This window comes from Chiroxiphia lanceolata, chromosome 23, assembly GCF_009829145.1.
Source record: "Chiroxiphia lanceolata isolate bChiLan1 chromosome 23, bChiLan1.pri, whole genome shotgun sequence".
Classification (NCBI taxonomy): Eukaryota; Metazoa; Chordata; class Aves; order Passeriformes; family Pipridae; genus Chiroxiphia; species Chiroxiphia lanceolata.
Window position 1 is genome coordinate 6,400,995 of NC_045659.1, and position 18,128 is coordinate 6,419,122.

Here is an 18,128-nt window from a genome sequence, read left to right on the forward strand (position 1 = left end):
AGGGTTGCGGCTGGACAGCACGAAAAAGGTCGTTCCCATTTCCCTAAATTCATTCTAAATCTTATTAATGAGATGAAATGGAGGAGGAAGCTTGAGCTGAGGCCGTTCTGAAGGTGGCACTGTCCTTAGTGCTTGCTGGAGCATCATCCAGGGACCTGCTCTGAAAGACAACACTGTGATTTTAGGGGGAACTGACTCTCACAGTGGATGAATTACTGCTTAGAACTTTGTAAGGAAGTTTGAATGATTATTAAAATACCCAACTGTTAATGTACTTCCCCAATTGCACTTTTATAACATTATCATGGACACACGCCTAAAAGGTAAAACGTAATACTGGGCTGCAAAAGGCATCCGTGAGAGCTCGGAGCAGGCAGAAGATTAACATAATTTCAGTGGATTTAATCAGCAGTTTATTAACAGGCTTTTGCTTTCACTGCAAAATGGTTTCACTGCTGATTTGGGTTCAGTCCTTGGAGCTGTTTGCAGCTAATGCTACAACCAGGAGCCAGGCTGGCTGGGCTCATCTCACTGCCCACACCGTGCTGGAGTGGGAAAGACAACTAACAATGGAAAAGCAAAATTACATCTGCAAACCCAACTTTTTAATGGCTAAGCTGGCTCCAGATTCTTGTCCCAGCTGGTCAGATCCAACTTCTGTGGCTGGGGCTCCGTGAACTTGGATGTCATTTTCACCTTAATGATTTTCTGATTCTGTGATTCCACATAAAGATCAGAGAAGAACTCTGATAAAAGGTGTGTTTATGGAGATGGGCTTCTTAACCCAGCCCCTAGGCAATATGATTATTCATAATATTCAAATCTCCTGGTTATTTCCCTCTCTGTCTGTGCATTTCTCCAGTCTAGTTTCCATAATAAGGTGTTAATGTAGCCTAGAATTAACCTGATCAGGAACAGGTTTTATGATCTACAGGAAGCTCCACTAGTTCCATTTTTAACCTGTTCAAAAAAAAGGAATGTAATAATAGTTGCAAAATGTCCACGCAGTAAAACAAAAATGCCATTCCCTGCTGATGTATTTCATTAGTGATAGTGTAATTTAACAAAAAATAAATTGAAAATCATTCAAAGCAGAACGTGGGAAAATAGCTTTAAATTCCAGCTATACCGACACATTCCTTCAGTGCTTTGGGTTTTGAGAAGTTCTCTTTTCTTGACCAGATTAAATCTGTGAAAGCTTTCTGATGGGCTGTATGAATGTGGTCCCGGAGCAGAGATAGGGATGGCAGAGAGGACAGGATCAGGGGAACAGGACACAAAGCCTGGAGGCAAACTGCAGTCACCAGCAGGTCTGGCTCATATCTGCTGCTGGCCTGACATTTGCTTTTCAGAAAAGAAAATATTTTGACTAAGCTGAGGAGACAGTGTTGAGATAGTATCAATTGATAAAAAAAAAAAAAGGAGAAAAAAGAGAAAAAGATAAAAAAATACAGCAAAGCACTGAAGAACTTTGAGAACATTCCCTGGATGAATCCCAGGAAAACACCACAACTCCATCAGCAAACACCACGGCAGGAGCTTGATGGTTGACAGCAAGGGGAGCGTGCTAGAGGAATCATACTGGCCCTCTTTGTCCCCCACTTTCCCAAATTCCTTGGTCCAGCCTGGATGAGAGAGTCCCCCAGTGGCCGATGACTATGGACACACGCGGTCTCTGTGAAATGTGCGGCTTCTTCCTGATTTGGGAACTGCTTTCTGTTTGTGTGATTTTAAAAACACAAGAACACAGCCCCCACCCCCTCAAAACCGATTACCCCCCCAGTAAATCCGGGACAGGAGATCCCAGGAGAGAAGGGAACTCAGCGCTCGGGGGAGTGCGAGGGAGCGCAGCCCCCGCGGGTGGGACCCGAGGATTGCCGGAGGTCTTTCCCAGCCCCAAAGCTCCTGTGATCCCGAGCTCCAGGGCTCGGATTCGCCTCTCCCCCTCCGCACCAGCCCGCCCGCGCTCGGCAGCGCCCAAACCCCTCCTCGCCCTCCCTCCCCACCTCCGCTCCGCTCATTCACAACAGATAAGGCGCCGTCACACGCAGCCTCCCCTCCTCCCCCTCTGCCCCAGCCCTTAAAAGCTTATAATACCGCCAACAATCCCTTGGAACGGAGAGGCGGGAGCAGGGACAGGCAGCAGAGGAGAGGCAAAAGTATCTCCGCAGCAGCGGAGGGTTTGGAGCAGAGCAGTGGAAATCAGGATACCCGTGGACAGGGGCGTGGGCAGCCTCATCCTCAGTGCCACGTAAATGTTCTCTCCTGTCAGGGAAGGAGGCAGAGCAGCGCGGGGACCCGAGGACGAGCCCAGCTCGCCGGTGATGGCATGGACCGGCCCGCTGCTCCAGCCGCGCTTCCCACGCCCCGCTCCCGCCCGGCTGCCCCGAGGGCGCGACACTGATGCGGGAGCCGCTCGTAGCGAGTAAGTCACCGCATTTCCTTTGTTATCCCAGCTCCCTCCTGCGCTCCTCTGGCTGCCAAGGACCGGGAGCACAGCAGGCAGGAGGACTGAGGTGAGGTGTCGGGTCAACCGAGCGCCAGGGCTCCCCAAACCCGCCGGGGTGGGAGCTGGAGCTGTGTGCTGTCCAACTCCCCAGCGCCAGGGAACTCTGTGGGAAGCCAGGAATGGGATGTTGGTCTTGGGCAAAAGCACCGTCAGATCTCAGAAAGGGATTCTGCAGGAATACACGTTAAAAAATCCGACCTGCTCGGGGTAGTGGAGATCACTGGAATGCAAGGGCACCGGGAGACTGATCAGTCAGCAGCCCTGAAATGCATGGAGTGACTTCATAATCTTTATCTGGAGTCAGATTAAATTCTTTCATAATTAGGATACTTGCCCATGAGCTGAGAGTTTAAAGAGCCCTGGCAGCGCAGTCTCCAGCCGATGAAGGGGCATGTTCAGCCCTTGGAGGGGACAGAGAATGTATTGCACTGGGAATCCCTGGGGGGTTCATAGCTCTGGGAGGTAAAATATGACCGATTTTTTATCCATGTCCTGTTGCATCCCTCACAAAGATGCCTGGAGCCCTCCAGTTTGTGTCAGCACATGCTGGGTGGGAGCCCATGCTCACTTTTGTACAGCTCCCTTGGCTTTGACTGGAGAGTTTCAGGAGCCAGTGAAGAACTGGCAGAAAGTGGCCCTGTCCCAAAAAACTCACCATCTGATTTTGATGATTCTGGCATCACGCAGGTCCTTCCTCCTACCTACCTCGTTTAGGTAGACCTTGGTTTGTAGCAGAGCAGCTGAGAGGGAAACCAAAGTGGCTTCTCTCACTTGTGCTCTGACCAGCCCAAACCACCAGCATCTCCTGTGGCAGGTGGGAGAGTGTTTGTGCTGGGGGAATATTCCCATCTCTGGAAAATTTCCAGCCCAATTATTTGCCAAAAAAAAGGCAAACAGAGTTTGGAGTCATATTCTGAGGCAAATCTCCAGACTCTTTATATAAGTCACCCACTTTCTGTTGGTTTGAGGTCAGGAGAGGCCCTTGGACGTGTGGGGTGAGCACTGGCACTGCCCAGCAGTTTGTGTGAGGTTGGTTTGTCTCTCTGTGACCCTTGTCTGCAGTGGGTTGAAGGCCTTGGGGCAAAAAGAGCCTGTGTTTGGTCAGTTCATCTGTGAACTCTTTGGATGCAAGGTACTGGGGAAGTGTGAAGGGGTATAAACAATTTTATTGTATTTTTTTAAGGCAGCTGCCAATTACAGAGTGATTCTCAGGTGCTGTAAATGGTGAATTCCTAAACAGTGGAGAACAGAAATGTTTGTGCTCTTGAGGCAGAATTTGCCTTAAAATCGAGGTTCTGGTTTCCCCAATATTCACAATGTTTGCTGTGTGCAAACAGCAGGAGAGACAGGAGTGTCTTATCAGGACAAAGGTGTCTCTTTTTCTTTGTTCAGTGTTGGTGAAAGACAACAGTCACATTTTCAGTGATGCCATAAGGTGCCTCTAAAAATAGGGACTGGGGTGAGAGGCCAGAGATAGAGAGGCTGCAAAGTGCCTCAGGCATAGTCACCCCCTTGGAGGTGGAAGGATCAAATTGGTTTATTTTCAGGTTTTATTTGTTGGTAGAGAAAATATCTGTTCTAACTTAAGAAAAACACCTAGGAGCATAATAGTGTGATTGCATCCTTTGCACAGGGACTTTTTAATGCAGTGAAGTATAAGATAATTAACTGAGAGTTACCTGGATTTATCCTCCCATCCACCCTATGCAGTTGTGGCACAGCAAGTAGGAGATACCTTTTATCCTGTAGAAACTCCATGTTCTCCAGTCCTTGTGCTGTAACAAGTTGTTAAAGCCTGTACACTGGGATCATTATGACACTCAAAAGGCATTTTCTAATTTTCATCTCTTTTTTTCCGTAAAAAAACCCTACCCCAGTGCATCTTCTCATCATTGAGTTTCTCCAGTCTTTTCTGCATAGGTCTGAAGTTATTATATTTGAGGCAACTGTGAGCTTGTGTTATCTGTGGGATTTTTTATGCTTCAGTCCATAGGTGAGGGAAAAATCTATTTGAAATCTGTAGAGAGAACAGAAACTGTCTTTCTTGGCACTAGAAATAATCTTCCTAGTTATTCATGCTGATAGATCAGGCTGTGTAGGCTCTGCAGAGCAATCTTTAGATACACCTGAAGCAGGCAGGGACTGTATTCACTGCTGCTGGAGTGGGGAAAGGAGAAAAGAGTTTTGCAGTGATTACAGGAAGTCATTAGGGATTTGGAAATGCTAAATTTAATTCCCTGCCCTGCCACAGACTCCTAATATGAGTCTGGAAGAAGCATCTTTGTGACTGACTTCCCCATCTTGAAATATGGGATATAGAGCATTTCCTTATTCCACAGCTCTTGATAAATACATAAATAAAATTTGTAAGCCTGTGATACCTGTGTTGAATACTGGGAACACTTGGATACTCTGGGGTTGGAAGGGTCCCACTGGTACCTCAAAAATGACAATGAAAGGGCTCAGGGATATTAGAGCTGGGACTATCCAGCATTGCTGGGGAGAAGGATGGATTGGGAGGTAATTAGCAGGTAAAACTAAAGTACAAATGCCCATGGACTCTTTCTTTGTGTCATAATAGCTCCCTGGCCAGAGGGAGTTTGTTTGGAAAGACAGAACACCTTCTGTTTGGGTGTTTCTGAGCCAAATGGACTCTGGGTAGACAGGAGCCATCAGCAGCCCAGCTCTGTGACAAGCACAGAGTCCTCCTGCTCCATGAGGACCATCAGTCACCCAGTTTGGCTACTGGGGGGGGGTCTCCCCCAGCCTCAGAGGAACTCCTTTGTGTGATGAAAGCAGTGCCGAGACACCAAAAACCCAGAGGAAATGAGGGCCATCATCCCACCTCAGTGCTGAGTGAGGTTATGAACAGGAAATATTGGGCTGAGGAAGCTTTTGAACCCTGTTTATTAGTGAGTGCCCCAGGTCTCCTTTCCTGTGCAGTCTCTTTCAATCTTTTGCCCTGGTTTTGAACAGCAAACTCATTCTCAGCCTCTCCTCCACCTGTAGATCTCCAGGCACTTCCCAAAGAGACACCACCACAACCTCTGTTAATGTGAAGTCAGAAAACCAAAAGATTACATGATTTACACAAAATTTACCTGCCTTTCTTCTTGCATGTGTCAAAAGGTGTTGGTGGTGTTGACTGTTCTGTCTCAGTTATACACAGGCAGGAAATAAAAGTAAATGAAAGTAAATAAAAGGATAGAGGGAAAGGTGCCTTCCTCAGGGAAATCAAAGCCCCACCTAAGTCACTACCTGTCTAACAGTCATTTATCCTCAGGGTGTCAAAGGCCATTTTTTCCTAAGATTTCTTCTTCTTCCTTCATCTTTCCACCTCCACTCAGTGTTCAGCAGGCAACTCCTTTATTCTCTTTGTGTGCTGCTGCTTTCATTTGCTTTATTCTTCTGCCAGCTTTCCCATATTATCAGTGTCTGCCAATTAAGAACTTCATTCCCTTGCAGCAGTGTAACCCAAAGAAGAATTATGTGGCCCAGAGGAACCTGGGCACAGCAACCTTGTCTTTGTTTGATATGGTGTGGGCCAAAGGGCAGCAAACAACCAGGTCAGATTTTCCAGTAATATCTGTTTAGTATAATTGATTGTTTGTTGAGTAGTACAGGGCTCATTGTCTGGAAAAAAAAAAAGATGACAGAGTTAAGTAAAATTCTGTTTTGGGAAGGTGTGGGAGGTTTGCTAAAGAACAGTTGCTCAATTATTCTCACAATGAGAGAAAACACAGGCACCAGGTTTAAAAGAAACAAAAGAAGACTGTTTTTAATACAAAGTTGATGACAAATTCATGTCTTTAAACTCCTCCTGCCTCCAGTTTAGTCCTCTCCAGCAGCAAATCCTATCCCCAGTTAAACTGGTGTTCACTTCAGCGAGATCAGAGATGGTTAAAAGGGAAAAAGTCACCCCCGTCAGCAGGGAAAAAAAGTTTCTTGCAGACTTTTCATGTTTTACCTTCTGTGATGTCTTCAGCAAATTGCTGGAGCTGTCAGGAGGCACCTCAGCTCTGCCAGGCAGGGCTTGGAGCAGCTCTGCCAGAGGTTCTCCCCTAAGCCCAGCCTGACTCTCCTCAGCAGATCTGAGAGCCCTAAATGTCACCGCCGGCCCCACTCTGTCATCTGGGCAGCGGCTCAACAACAGGCAGGCTGATAAGAGCCTCTCTGCCAGGGTGATAATGCACTGACTCACAGCTCCTTGGGCAGCAGCCTGTCCTCAAGGAAGGCAGCTTTGTAAAAAGTGACATTTTTATTACCCTGGCCTCGTTTAACCAAAGATGGGAAATGCCAGAGGAACAGGACGGGGGGGGGGGGGTGTGACTGGAAAAGGCAATTTGGCCTCCTGGATCTCTGTGTTGAAGGGGCAGGGATTTATAGACTGCAGGCTGAGTCTTTGGGAGATGCTGGCACATATTTCTCATTTTGTGGGAAAGATGTTTATGCTTGGCAGCAGTGGTAGTTTATTACACGGGGAAGGAGTTAACCAAGTCCTTACAGTGCTCCTTTTGGAGCATCTTGTCCTGTGTGCTGAAGTTTCCAGGGCAGTTAAAATAATAATAAAGGAATGACAGCAAATTTCCTTGTGCCTGGGATCTCACAGACTGTTCATGCCCATATCACAAATTTACCATTGGGGAATTAAGGTAGAGGGAAAGCAGTGATTTGCGCAGAATTAGAGAGAAAATGCTTTTGGAGAAAATCATTAGAAACAGAGAGCTGGCTGGTGTGCAGCCACCCAAAGCTGTGCTCAAACTGCTGACCAAGATCATTCTTTTTAAAGAATCTAATGCAAAAATTCAGCTGCTCAATTATTTCCAGTAACCACGTACTGAGGTTACACTTCTCGTACGATGGGAGAGTTTAAGATTCAACATCAGCAGGAATTGTGTTGCCACTGAAGCCGCCAGCGAAGTTCTTACCCAGCAGGAATGTTTCCTGCTTTAATGGATCACTTGTAAGGTGTTCCTGAAGGTTTCCAGAAAGATTTCAGTTGCCCTGTTGCTGGAGATCAGTAGCACTGCAAAAGGGATGTTGCCAGTCCTTTGGACTTTTTAGTCAAAGCAGGTTTCTCTGTACGTTCATTAAGGGGCAGTTCCTCTTGCCTGCTCCACCAGAGTGATATTTCCAGGGATTTAGGCTTTTGGACTGTTTTTATTCTGTTCTTTTAATATGTTTTCAGATCCTTTTGGTCTCTTTGGTATGAACACAGAAGATGAAACCTTACACTAGATTAATGTCTTGAAACTGCTTTTTTCTGTCTTAGTGTCAGTGAAACTCAGCTTCAAACATAACTTTTATAATTAAATTATCTTTAAAGCAGTCCTTTTAAAATTGAAAACATGCTGCACTTGCCTGGTTTTATATTTGGATTGATTAAAAGCTTTTTATCCAAAAGGAGTAATTTTAGATTAATCAATCAATGCAAACATATATCAAGACGGATCTTCACAAGAGGAAAGCAAAGAGGTTCTTCACTACCTGATTCCCTTTCAGGCAGAGGATGGAAGGCTTCTTTTCCTATTAAAGAGGGGTAAAAAAGTGTGTGATTGTTCTGCCACGTGAAGTGAGAGTCAATGTCATTATTGATACTAATTATTTGACAGGTAGTTATTATTTGACAGATAGTTACTGTTTGACAGCCTCTGGCAGGCACTTTACACCTGTGTGGGGACAAACACCGCCATGCAGAGGGGCCAGGAGATTCCCATTGCAACAGGTAGTGAAAAAAGATGTGTCTAAATCCCCCATGAGCCAACTCTGGGGAGTCCTGCCTTCAGGAGGGATGGAAACAGAGGTGGGGGTGAATACTCTGTCCAAATCCTCGGTGTTGCTGTAGGAGAAAGGGAACACCCAGCACTGGGGTTATCCGGGATCACTGCAGTGGGGTGGCAACCTAATCCCTCTTAACTGACCATCCCAGCACCACCGATTCCTATTGTTTCCCCCCTTCCTGTGGCTGCAGAGGCTCAGCCCTGGACCAAAACCTTCTGAGCAGGCAAATGTGCCAGCGGGCAGCAGCTCTGGGGCTGGGCTGGGACAGATGGTTGGGCTCCTGCGAGCAGGGCCAGCGGGGATGGTTCCAGCAACCGGCTCCGGCTGCTTCCTTGGAGTCACGATTGATGGTGACTTATCCAAGGGCTCAGAGTAACTCCTTGCTGTTAACCAGACTTGGCTGCAGCAGAATGGAAGTGGAAATTTGTTGCCTCATTTATTCATCCTGCCTCTGCTTCCTTCCCGCCCACCCTTCGCGCTTTTTAATACCGAAAAGATGAAGCTGCTTTGCTCGGTCTTAAATTGTCTTTCCCAAGATACTCTTAATTGTAGCTCTACACCTTTTCTCATTCACAGGAGCATAAGAAGATTAAAGATAGAGGGAGCAGTAATAGATTTAGTTAGGTTTTAATAGGATTTGCAGAGGACAATGCAGAGAATGAACGCCATAGAAAATATTGCTGCTCTATCTTTGATATCCCTAAGGCTGCTTAGAGAGTCTTTGATGGAGATTTTGTCTGTGCCCTGCATCCAGAGTCAAGATTCTCATTTTTTAAAGGAGTACCTAATCCTCTTAGTAAACAGGATGTTACATTATAACCTGCAAAAATCATTGCAGCCATCATTTTGTGTTATTTATTTGTGTCTCTGCAAGCAGAATTCTGCATGTGGGCAGTGGGATTTTAATAAGTGCCTGTTGATTCTGTGCAATGTCAGGAGTGAGTTCTGAGAGATCCCACTAACAGCAGGCCTGGATCCATCACACCTGCCCATGTGGAATTCCAGATGCTCCATTCAAGGTCTGGTTCACATTTGAAGCCCCGGCTCACAGAATAAACTTTAGAAATCTGAATTATCCCTGGAGACACCTTTCTCTGCTGACTCTGAGGGAAACCTTCATGCATAATTTAGACTTGTGCTGAGGTTTAGGATGACAGTGGTGCTCAGCATTTTCTGTTCATTCCTAAGGTTTCTCTTGATATGCACCCAAAACCTGAGGCATCAAAAAACTCCAGTCCCTCTTGAACAGACATGTTGATGTATCTTGACTTTGTTCCTAGTTCTGATCTCAAGCAAAGTTTGTGTGCAAAAAAAAACCTAAGGACAAAAAAATATCCCAAAAAAAATGTTACAAGGTTTAACTATTTCCTGACTCCCAACCTTGCCCATCACCAGGTTCTCTGAGGTTCCAGGAGTGACTGGCAGCTCATTGATGTTTGAAGAGCCTGTGGATAATAAATCACTATTTAACTTCACGGCATTGTATTGATTTAGATTTAGATTTATTATATTTCACAGAATCAGAGAATATCACAGAATATTCTCTGTTGGATCCACAAGGATCATGAAATCCAGCTCTTAAGTGAATTACACACCCAGGGGAATGAACCCTTGACCTTGGTGTTATTACCACCAAGTTTTAACCCACAAAGCTCATCTCAGGGTCATTATTTATATCCTTACATATATTTATTATATCTGTATATTTGTTATATTCTTTATATAATTATTTATATATTTATATATTTGTCATATTATTTATGTATCATTGTTTATATTTTATATATTCATTATATTTATATATATGTTGTATTATTTATGTAATTATTTGTATATAATTATATATAATTAATTACACATAATACAATTATATATATTATCTATAGATATTATAGATATGATAGATATATATTATCTATATATAATTTATAATCCATATTATAGATAATTATTTTATATAATATAATTATTTGTGTATTTATTATATTTATATATTTGCTGTCTTATTTATTTACATTTATTATATTTAACTTAGCAGCATTATATTTAACTAGTGGCTGTAGGGGGAGAAGAGCTGAACCCTCTCAAAGTGTTTCCCAGAACAAGGTCTAATGGTTCACAAAATGGGGTTTGTCTCAGCAAGTTTCCTTCCATCTTAGACCGCATTTCTTTGTCCTGCAGCCCAGCCATGGCTGGAGATTCCAGGATCTTCATGAACCAGGACATGGACATCGGGGTGACCTCCAGGGAGCCCAAGAAGATTCCCAAGCAGGCTCGGGACGATGTCCCCATCGCCACCGACCGGACCGCCGCCTCATCTCGGCCGAGGGGAAGAAGCCCCGGCAGCGGTACATGGAGAAGAGCGGCAAGTGCAACGTCCACCACGGCAACGTGCAGGAGACCTACCGCTACCTCAGCGACCTCTTCACCACACTCGTGGACCTCAAGTGGCGTTTCAACCTCCTGGTCTTCACCATGGTCTACACCATCACCTGGTTGTTCTTTGGGTTCATATGGTGGCTCATTGCCTACATCCGGGGAGACCTGGACCACCTGGAAGATGAGAACTGGATCCCCTGCGTGGAAAACCTCAGCGGGTTTGTGTCCGCGTTTCTGTTCTCCATCGAGACGGAGACGACGATCGGTTACGGCTACAGGGTGATCACGGAGAAGTGCCCCGAGGGCATCGTGCTGCTCCTCATCCAGGCCATCCTGGGCTCCATTGTCAACGCCTTCATGGTGGGCTGCATGTTCGTCAAGATCAGCCAACCAAAGAAAAGGGCTGAAACCCTCATGTTTTCCAACAACGCCGTGATCTCCATGAGGGACGAGAAGCTCTGTCTCATGTTCCGGGTTGGAGACCTCCGCAATTCCCACATTGTCGAGGCTTCCATTAGAGCCAAACTGATTAAGTCCAAACAGACCAAAGAAGGAGAGTTTATTCCCCTGAACCAAACGGACATCAACGTGGGATTTGACACTGGAGACGACAGGTTGTTCCTGGTGTCCCCTCTGATCATCTCACACGAAATCAATGAGAAAAGCCCCTTCTGGGAGATGTCTCGTACGCAGCTGGAGAAGGAGGAGTTTGAAATTGTGGTCATTCTGGAAGGAATGGTGGAAGCAACAGGTAAGGATCTGTCAACAATCAGTCACAGTTTTGAGGGGGGAAGGGGTAAAAACGAGGTGCAGTTTGGCAGAAAGATTTTACTGCCAGTGTCACCTGGACTGAGAACAGAGTCCTTTGTCCTTCTCAGGTGGGATGTTGTGCTCTGAGATAACCCGTACTGAAAGATGGGTCCTCCAGCTCCTGTTGTAGTGTTTCACACTCCTTTTGTAAGCCTGGGATTCAAGCAAAGGAATCAGTTGTGGAGCTGCCCATAATCACTTAGAATTGATCCATGGGAAAAAGTAATGGATTAAAGGAATTCCTGAGGTCTCTCGTGGTCCTGTTTCCTGTGATCAAAATTCATGGCACAAATCTTTTCCCGTTTCTCCTCTGTATTAATATTGGCTGTAACTGTGCTATTTTAGGTATTGCTGTGGTGTTGCTTTTTAATGGAGGCTGTGAAGTGTCCAAGTCTTACTGTGTCCCATAAACCAGCACGTGCTGGAGCTGAATGACTTGCACGTGGTGCAGGACACATATTCGCAAAAGGAGCTCAAAGAGGAAAAATACAGCAACTGCTGTTGTGCCTCTTGCAGCCCAACAGCTGTTTAACAGCTTAACCAGAGCTGTGTAATGGGCAGATCAGATCTCCTCAGCCCATTCCCAGTTTCCTCCTAGGGGGGTGCTTGTGGCAGGTGATGAAAGAAGGCTGTGTCCATGTACAATAAATCTGGAAAAGCGCTGGGCCTCAGCTTTCCAGAGTGTAGAAAGGTGGGTGAGTGCATGGATGGCCACAGGGGCCTCCAGGCTTCTTCCCACAGGGACCTCCCAAGCTCTGGGGTGGGAGGAGGGTGACTCTAAAAGTCCTGGCATCATGAGGTCATTTCACCTCTTGCAGCCCATTCCTTTGTTCCGGGAGTGAGGAGGAGCTGGCAGCTCTTCCTGCTGCTCTTCCAGCATGGGGAAGGTATTTAAACACCCTGAGATCCTTCAGGGAGTACTTCCAAGCCCGGGGTGCCTCGGTGGAATCAGGGGCTAGAAGGGGAATGTCAGGCAGCTCTGAGGAGGGAAGTGCTGTCTAAAGATGGGGAAACATAAAATCAACAATCAGTCCCAGTTTTGAGGAGAAAAGAGGTAAAATGAGGGCAGTTTGGCAGCGAGATTTTACTGTCCATGTCACCTGGACTGAGAACCTCTTGGGACAACATCCTGTGACTGAGTCAGGTAGGAAGTTGTGGTCTGAGGTAACCAGCAGTGGTAGATGGGTCCGTTAGCTCCTGGGGCAGTGTTTCAAACTCCTTGTACAAGTCTGAGATTCAGGCAAAGGAGTTGGTCATGGAGCTGCCCATAGTCACTTAGAACTGATCCAGGGAAAAAAAAGGAAGCTGCAAAAAGCTTTCATAAGCTGTTTTCCCCCTTGGTGCTTGAGTATTTTAGTTTTGAGGTGGCCCTGTGAACCCAAGGTGGTGCTTGGATTTTTTTTTCCATCTCGATGAGATTCCCTCTGAATGACTAGCAAGGGTTTTCAGCTTGGTACAAGTACTTGGAGGTGTCAGCACCTTGTCTCACAAATTCTGGCCTTTGCTTACTATGAATATTATTCTCTTCTTGAGATTTGTCCTTGTTAGGGTCCTAACAGCCTCAGGAAGGGGAGTCTCTCAAATTCCTGCATCCCAGACTTTGCTTTTAAAGACAGAGAGAGATAATTCAGTGTCCCAGTATCTGGCTTTAGTTAGGAGGTGATTAGGACTTTTCCAGAGAGAGCTGTTGGGAGATGATACAGAGGTTACCCTGCACCAGGGCTGGAGTTTGCTCTGCAGAAATGGAATTTATCTGGCACTGCCAGGCAAATGTTCTCCCCCAGCAGAGCACTGGCAAAAGAAGGGGTGGGTGGAAAAGACTGTCAAAGGCAAAGATTTGTAATGGCAGCTTATCTGGGAGCCTGAACATTTACTAGAGACCAGAACCTCCTAATCTGAGCATGGAATGTTGCTGGTTTGTCCAAAGCCTCTTTCCTCATCACACAGTGACACCATAAATTCTGTTTGAAGCCCTTTGCTCTCAGTGAAGCTCAGCCTGTGTGAGAGGAAGTCATTATCAATAACAACCTCAGAGTTAAAAGCATGGCATAGGAATAACATTGCCTTACAAATGGGCTCCTGTCCCAGAGGGATTGCACATATCTCTGCAAATGAGTTATGCTGGGCTCAGCCAGGCTGGGGAAGGAAAAATTGGAGCTGGAAGAGGCAGTTTGCACTGAACCCAGAGCTGGGTGGACCTCAGGTGATCCCGTGAGCCAGTTCTGAGGCTGGGACGGGCTCTGAGGGCCATATGGCAGCTGGGCAGGGGGGGTTGTCACAAGGAGAGTCTCTTGCAGAGACTGTTTGTGCCTTCTTGCTTCATCCTCACACTTGGGAATACTGATAAAGCACTTTGGGGGATATTAATCCCGACTTTTATACCTTAAAATCTGCTCCAGCAAAATTCTTAGGTTCTTCCCTTCCCATGTCACTGTGCCAGCCCCATCTGCTCCGAGGGATGGTGTCATGTACTCACAGCAGGACTGCTGTTAAATCATGACACTCTTACAGCCTGGGCTGGGTCAGGGCAGTATAAAAATACAGCAGATCATTTGTTTCCTTGGTAACCCCTATGGAAAATCGGGATCCACCACCACAGGGTTCCCTGGTCAGGATATCCAGCTCCATTCATGGGGCACGAGGGGCTGTGAGTCCTGTGTGCTCAGCTCTGCACTTGTGGGCAGGAGTAAAATTAATGGAAACTCAGTCCATGTGTACAGACAACAGCAAATCCCACCATAAATGCAGCCAGTGCTGGGGGCAAACACAGCTGTATTTTTTATAAGGTGTTTTGGAAGCAGGTAAAAATGGTGATTGGCAACATGTAAACGACAAGAAATTTAAGTGTGATGTCTTGACTAAAAGTGTGAATACTTTTCACTGATAATTCGGGACAGCAATTTTATAACTGTTTTCAATAGATTCAACCAACCACACACATATTACAAATGAAATGTATCATCTCTTCTCAAACGAGTAGCTCTATTTACTGACATTTAAGTTTAATTCTGATCCAGTGGAAAGCAAAGACAGTAAATAGTTTCAAATGAAAAGTGTAGAGTAAATTCTGAGGAGTTCACACCCTTCAAGTAATTGGTCTTTTTGTTTGTTTTTTTTACAAAACAAAACATTGTGGTTTAAAAGAATGTTTTTGTTTTCAAGTTGACTTGAATTTTCAAAAACCTGAATAACAACACACTAACAGCAGCACAACAGCCAGGCTAAAATGTGATGTTGTTATTTTGCTGGAAAACACAATAAACATTGTGTTATTGTAGTGAGAGTTCTCCAGGGACACAGGGCTGCTCCCACACAACCAGCTGTGGCACAAAGCCCATGGATGTGGGTCTTTCCCACCAGTATTTGAGTCTGGGTGAGGCATTGGGAGTCCCCAGGAGGATATAAAAGGTCAAAGGGGGGGATAGTTTCTGGGCAGATCTATTGGGATCAGTGCCCAGTAAAAGGGGCACTGTAAAGACAAGCTCAACATCAGTGACCAGTGTTCTGATCCCAGTGCTGCTCCTGGGCAGCAGCACCACTCCCAGAGAATCCTTAATGGGCTGGGCCAGGGATGACTCCAGGGAATTCATTCCCTTTGCCCTGAGCAGAAAGGGACACTTGGCCAGCTCAGCTGCCCCAAATCTGCCCTGCAGTAAAAGGGAGTGAATGGACTCCTGTTGCCACTGCCTGCAAACAAAATCTTGGAGCCATCCTGTGGAAGGAGCAGCTCCAGGTGCTGTCAGCCAGAGCTCTGCCCTTCCCACCTGATCCCAAATGGGACAGGGTGTGCAAAGCAAAGCTGCTGGGACAGGTAAGAGCAGGAGAGATTCAGACCCCCCTCCCTGTGATGCAGAGTCAGCTGGGTTGTGATGGGGAATTTGGCTCATCCAAATAGAGAGTCCAAGTTTTTAGTTATTGTTTTTTTCTATAAGTCATCATGCCATGTGATGACATGCTCTGCAGATCCTACAAGACCTTCCCTTCCCTTCCCAAACCTTCCCTTCCCTTCCCTTCCCTTCCCTTCCCTTCCCTTCCCTTCCCTTCCCTTCCCTTCCCTTCCCTTCCCTTCCCTTCCCTTCCCTTCCCTTCCCTTCCCTTCCCTTCCCTTCCCTTCCCTTCCCAAACCTTCCCTTCCCAAACCTTCCCTTCCCAAACCTTCCCTTCCCAAACCTTCCCTTCCCTTCCCTTCCCTTCCCTTCCCTTCCCTTCCCTTCCCTTCCCTTCCCTTCCCTTCCCTTCCCTTCCCTTCCCTTCCCTTCCCTTCCCTTCCCTTCCCTTCCCTTCCCTTCCCTTCCCAAACCTTCCCTTCCCTTCCCTTCCCTTCCCTTCCCAAACCTTCCCTTCCTTCCCTTCCCTTCCCAAACCTTCCCTTCCCAAACCTTCCCTTCCCTTCCCTTCCCTTCCTTCCCAAACCTTCCCTTCCCTTCCCTTCCCTTCCCAAACCTTCCCTTCCCTTCCCTTCCCAAACCTTCCCTTCCCTTCCCTTCCCTTCCCAAACCTTCCCTTCCCTTCCCAAACCTTCCCTTCCCTTCCCAAACCTTCCCTTCCCAAACCTTCCCTTCCCAAACCTTCCCAAACCTTCCCTTCCCTTCCCTTCCCTTCCCTTCCCTTCCCTTCCCTTCCCTTCCCTTCCCTTCCCTTCCCTTCCCTTCCCTTCCCTTCCCTTCCCTTTCCTTCCCAAACCTTCCCTTCCCAAACCTTCCCTTCCCAAACCTTCCCTTCCCAAACCTTCCCAAACCTTCCCTTTCCTTCCCTTCCTTTCCCTTCCCTTCCCTTCCCTTCCCTTCCCTTCCCTTCCTTCCTTCCCTTCCCTTCCCTTCCCTTCCCTTCCCTTCCCTTCCCTTCCCTTCCCTTCCCTTCCCTTCCCTTCCCTTCCCTTCCCTTCCCTTCCCTTCCCTTCCCTTCCCTTCCCTTCCCTTCCCTTCCCTTCCCTTCCCAAACCTTCCCAAACCTTCCCAAACCTTCCCTTCCCTTCCCAAACCTTCCCTTCCCAAACCTTCCCTTCCCAAACCTTCCCTTCCCAAACCTTCCCTTCCCTTCCCTTCCCAAACCTTCCCTTCCCAACCTTCCCTTCCCTTCCCTTCCCTTCCCTTCCCAAACCTTCCCTTCCCAAACCTTCCCTTCCCTTCCCAAACCTTCCCTTCCCTTCCCTTCCCTTCCCAAACCTTCCCTTCCCTTCCCAAACCTTCCCTTCCCAAACCTTCCCTTCCCTTCCCTTCCCAAACCTTCCCTTCCCTTCCCTTCCCAAACCTTCCCTTCCCAAACCTTCCCTTCCCAAACCTTCCCAAACCTTCCCAAACCTTCCCAAACCTTCCCAAACCTTCCCAAACCTTCCCAAACCTTCCCTTCCCAAACCTTCCCAAACCTTCCCTTCCCTTCCCAAACCTTCCCTTCCCTTCCCAAACCTTCCCTTCCCTTCCCTTCCCTTCCCAAACCTTCCCAAACCTTCCCAAACCTTCCCTTCCCTTCCCTTCCCTTCCCAAACCTTCCCAAACCTTCCCTTCCCTTCCCAAACCTTCCCTTCCCAAACCTTCCCTTCCCAAACCTTCCCAAACCTTCCCTTCCCTTCCCTTCCCTTCCCTTCCCTTCCCTTCCCTTCCCTTCCCTTCCCTTCCCAAACCTTCCCTTCCCAAACCTTCCCTTCCCAAACCTTCCCAAACCTTCCCTTCCCTTCCCAAACCTTCCCAAACCTTCCCAAACCTTCCCAAACCTTCCCTTCCCTTCCCAAACCTTCCCAAACCTTCCCAAACCTTCCCTTCCCAAACCTTCCCTTCCCAAACCTTACCTTCCCTTCCCAAACCTTCCCTTCCCAAACCTTCCCTTCCCTTCCCTTCCCTTCCCAAACCTTCCCAAACCTTCCCAAACCTTCCCTTCCCAAACCTTCCCTTCCCAAACCTTCCCTTCCCAAACCTTCCCTTCCCAAACCTTCCCAAACCTTCCCTTCCCAAACCTTCCCTTCCCAAACCTTCCCTTCCTAAACCTTCCCAAACCTTCCCTTCCCAAACCTTCCCTTCCCAAACCTTCCCTTCCCAAACCTTCCCTTTCCAAACCTTCCCAAACCGTCCCTTCCCAAACCTTCCCAAACCTTCCCTTCCCAAACCTTCCCAAACCTTCCCTTCCCAAACCTTCCCTTCCCAAACCTTCCCAAACCTTCCCTTCCCAAACCTTCCCTTCCCTTCCCAAACCTTCCCAAACCTTCCCTTCCCAAACCTTCCCTTCCCTTCCCTTCCCTTCCCTCCCTTCCCTTCCCTTCCCTTCCCTTCCCTTCCCTTCCCTTCCCTTCCCTTCCCTTCCCTTCCCTTCCCAAACCTTCCCTTCCCAACCTTCCCTTCCCTTCCCAAACCTTCCCTTCCCAAACCTTCCCTTCCCAAACCTTCCCAAACCTTCCCTTCCCTTCCCTTCCCAAACCTCCCTTCCCTTCCCTTCCCTTCCCTTCCCTTCCCTTCCCTTCCCTTCCCTTCCCTTCCCTTCCCTTCCCAAACCTTCCCTTCCCAAACCTTCCCTTCCCAAACCTTCCCTTCCCAAACCTTCCCAAACCTTCCCAAACCTTCCCTTTCCTTCCCTTCCTTTCCCTTCCCAAACCTTCCCTTCCTTTCCTTCCCTTCCCTTCCCTTCCCTTCCCTTCCCTTCCCAACCTTCCCTTCCCAAA

At 47.3% G+C, this 18,128-nt stretch overlaps 1 protein-coding gene across 1 annotated transcript in view; it reads left to right on the forward strand.

Moving 5' to 3' along the window:
• The first annotated feature begins 2,415 nt into the window (after positions 1-2,415).
• The window catches only part of LOC116797767 (G protein-activated inward rectifier potassium channel 4-like), a 28,093-nt gene continuing 12,380 nt past the window's right edge, over positions 2,416-18,128 (forward strand). The window contains 3 exon segments of the mRNA XM_032709597.1: positions 2,416-2,425; positions 10,472-10,598; positions 10,601-11,420. Of these exon segments, the coding sequence (XP_032565488.1) occupies positions 10,479-10,598; positions 10,601-11,420 (940 nt within the window). The 5' untranslated portion in view covers positions 2,416-2,425; positions 10,472-10,478.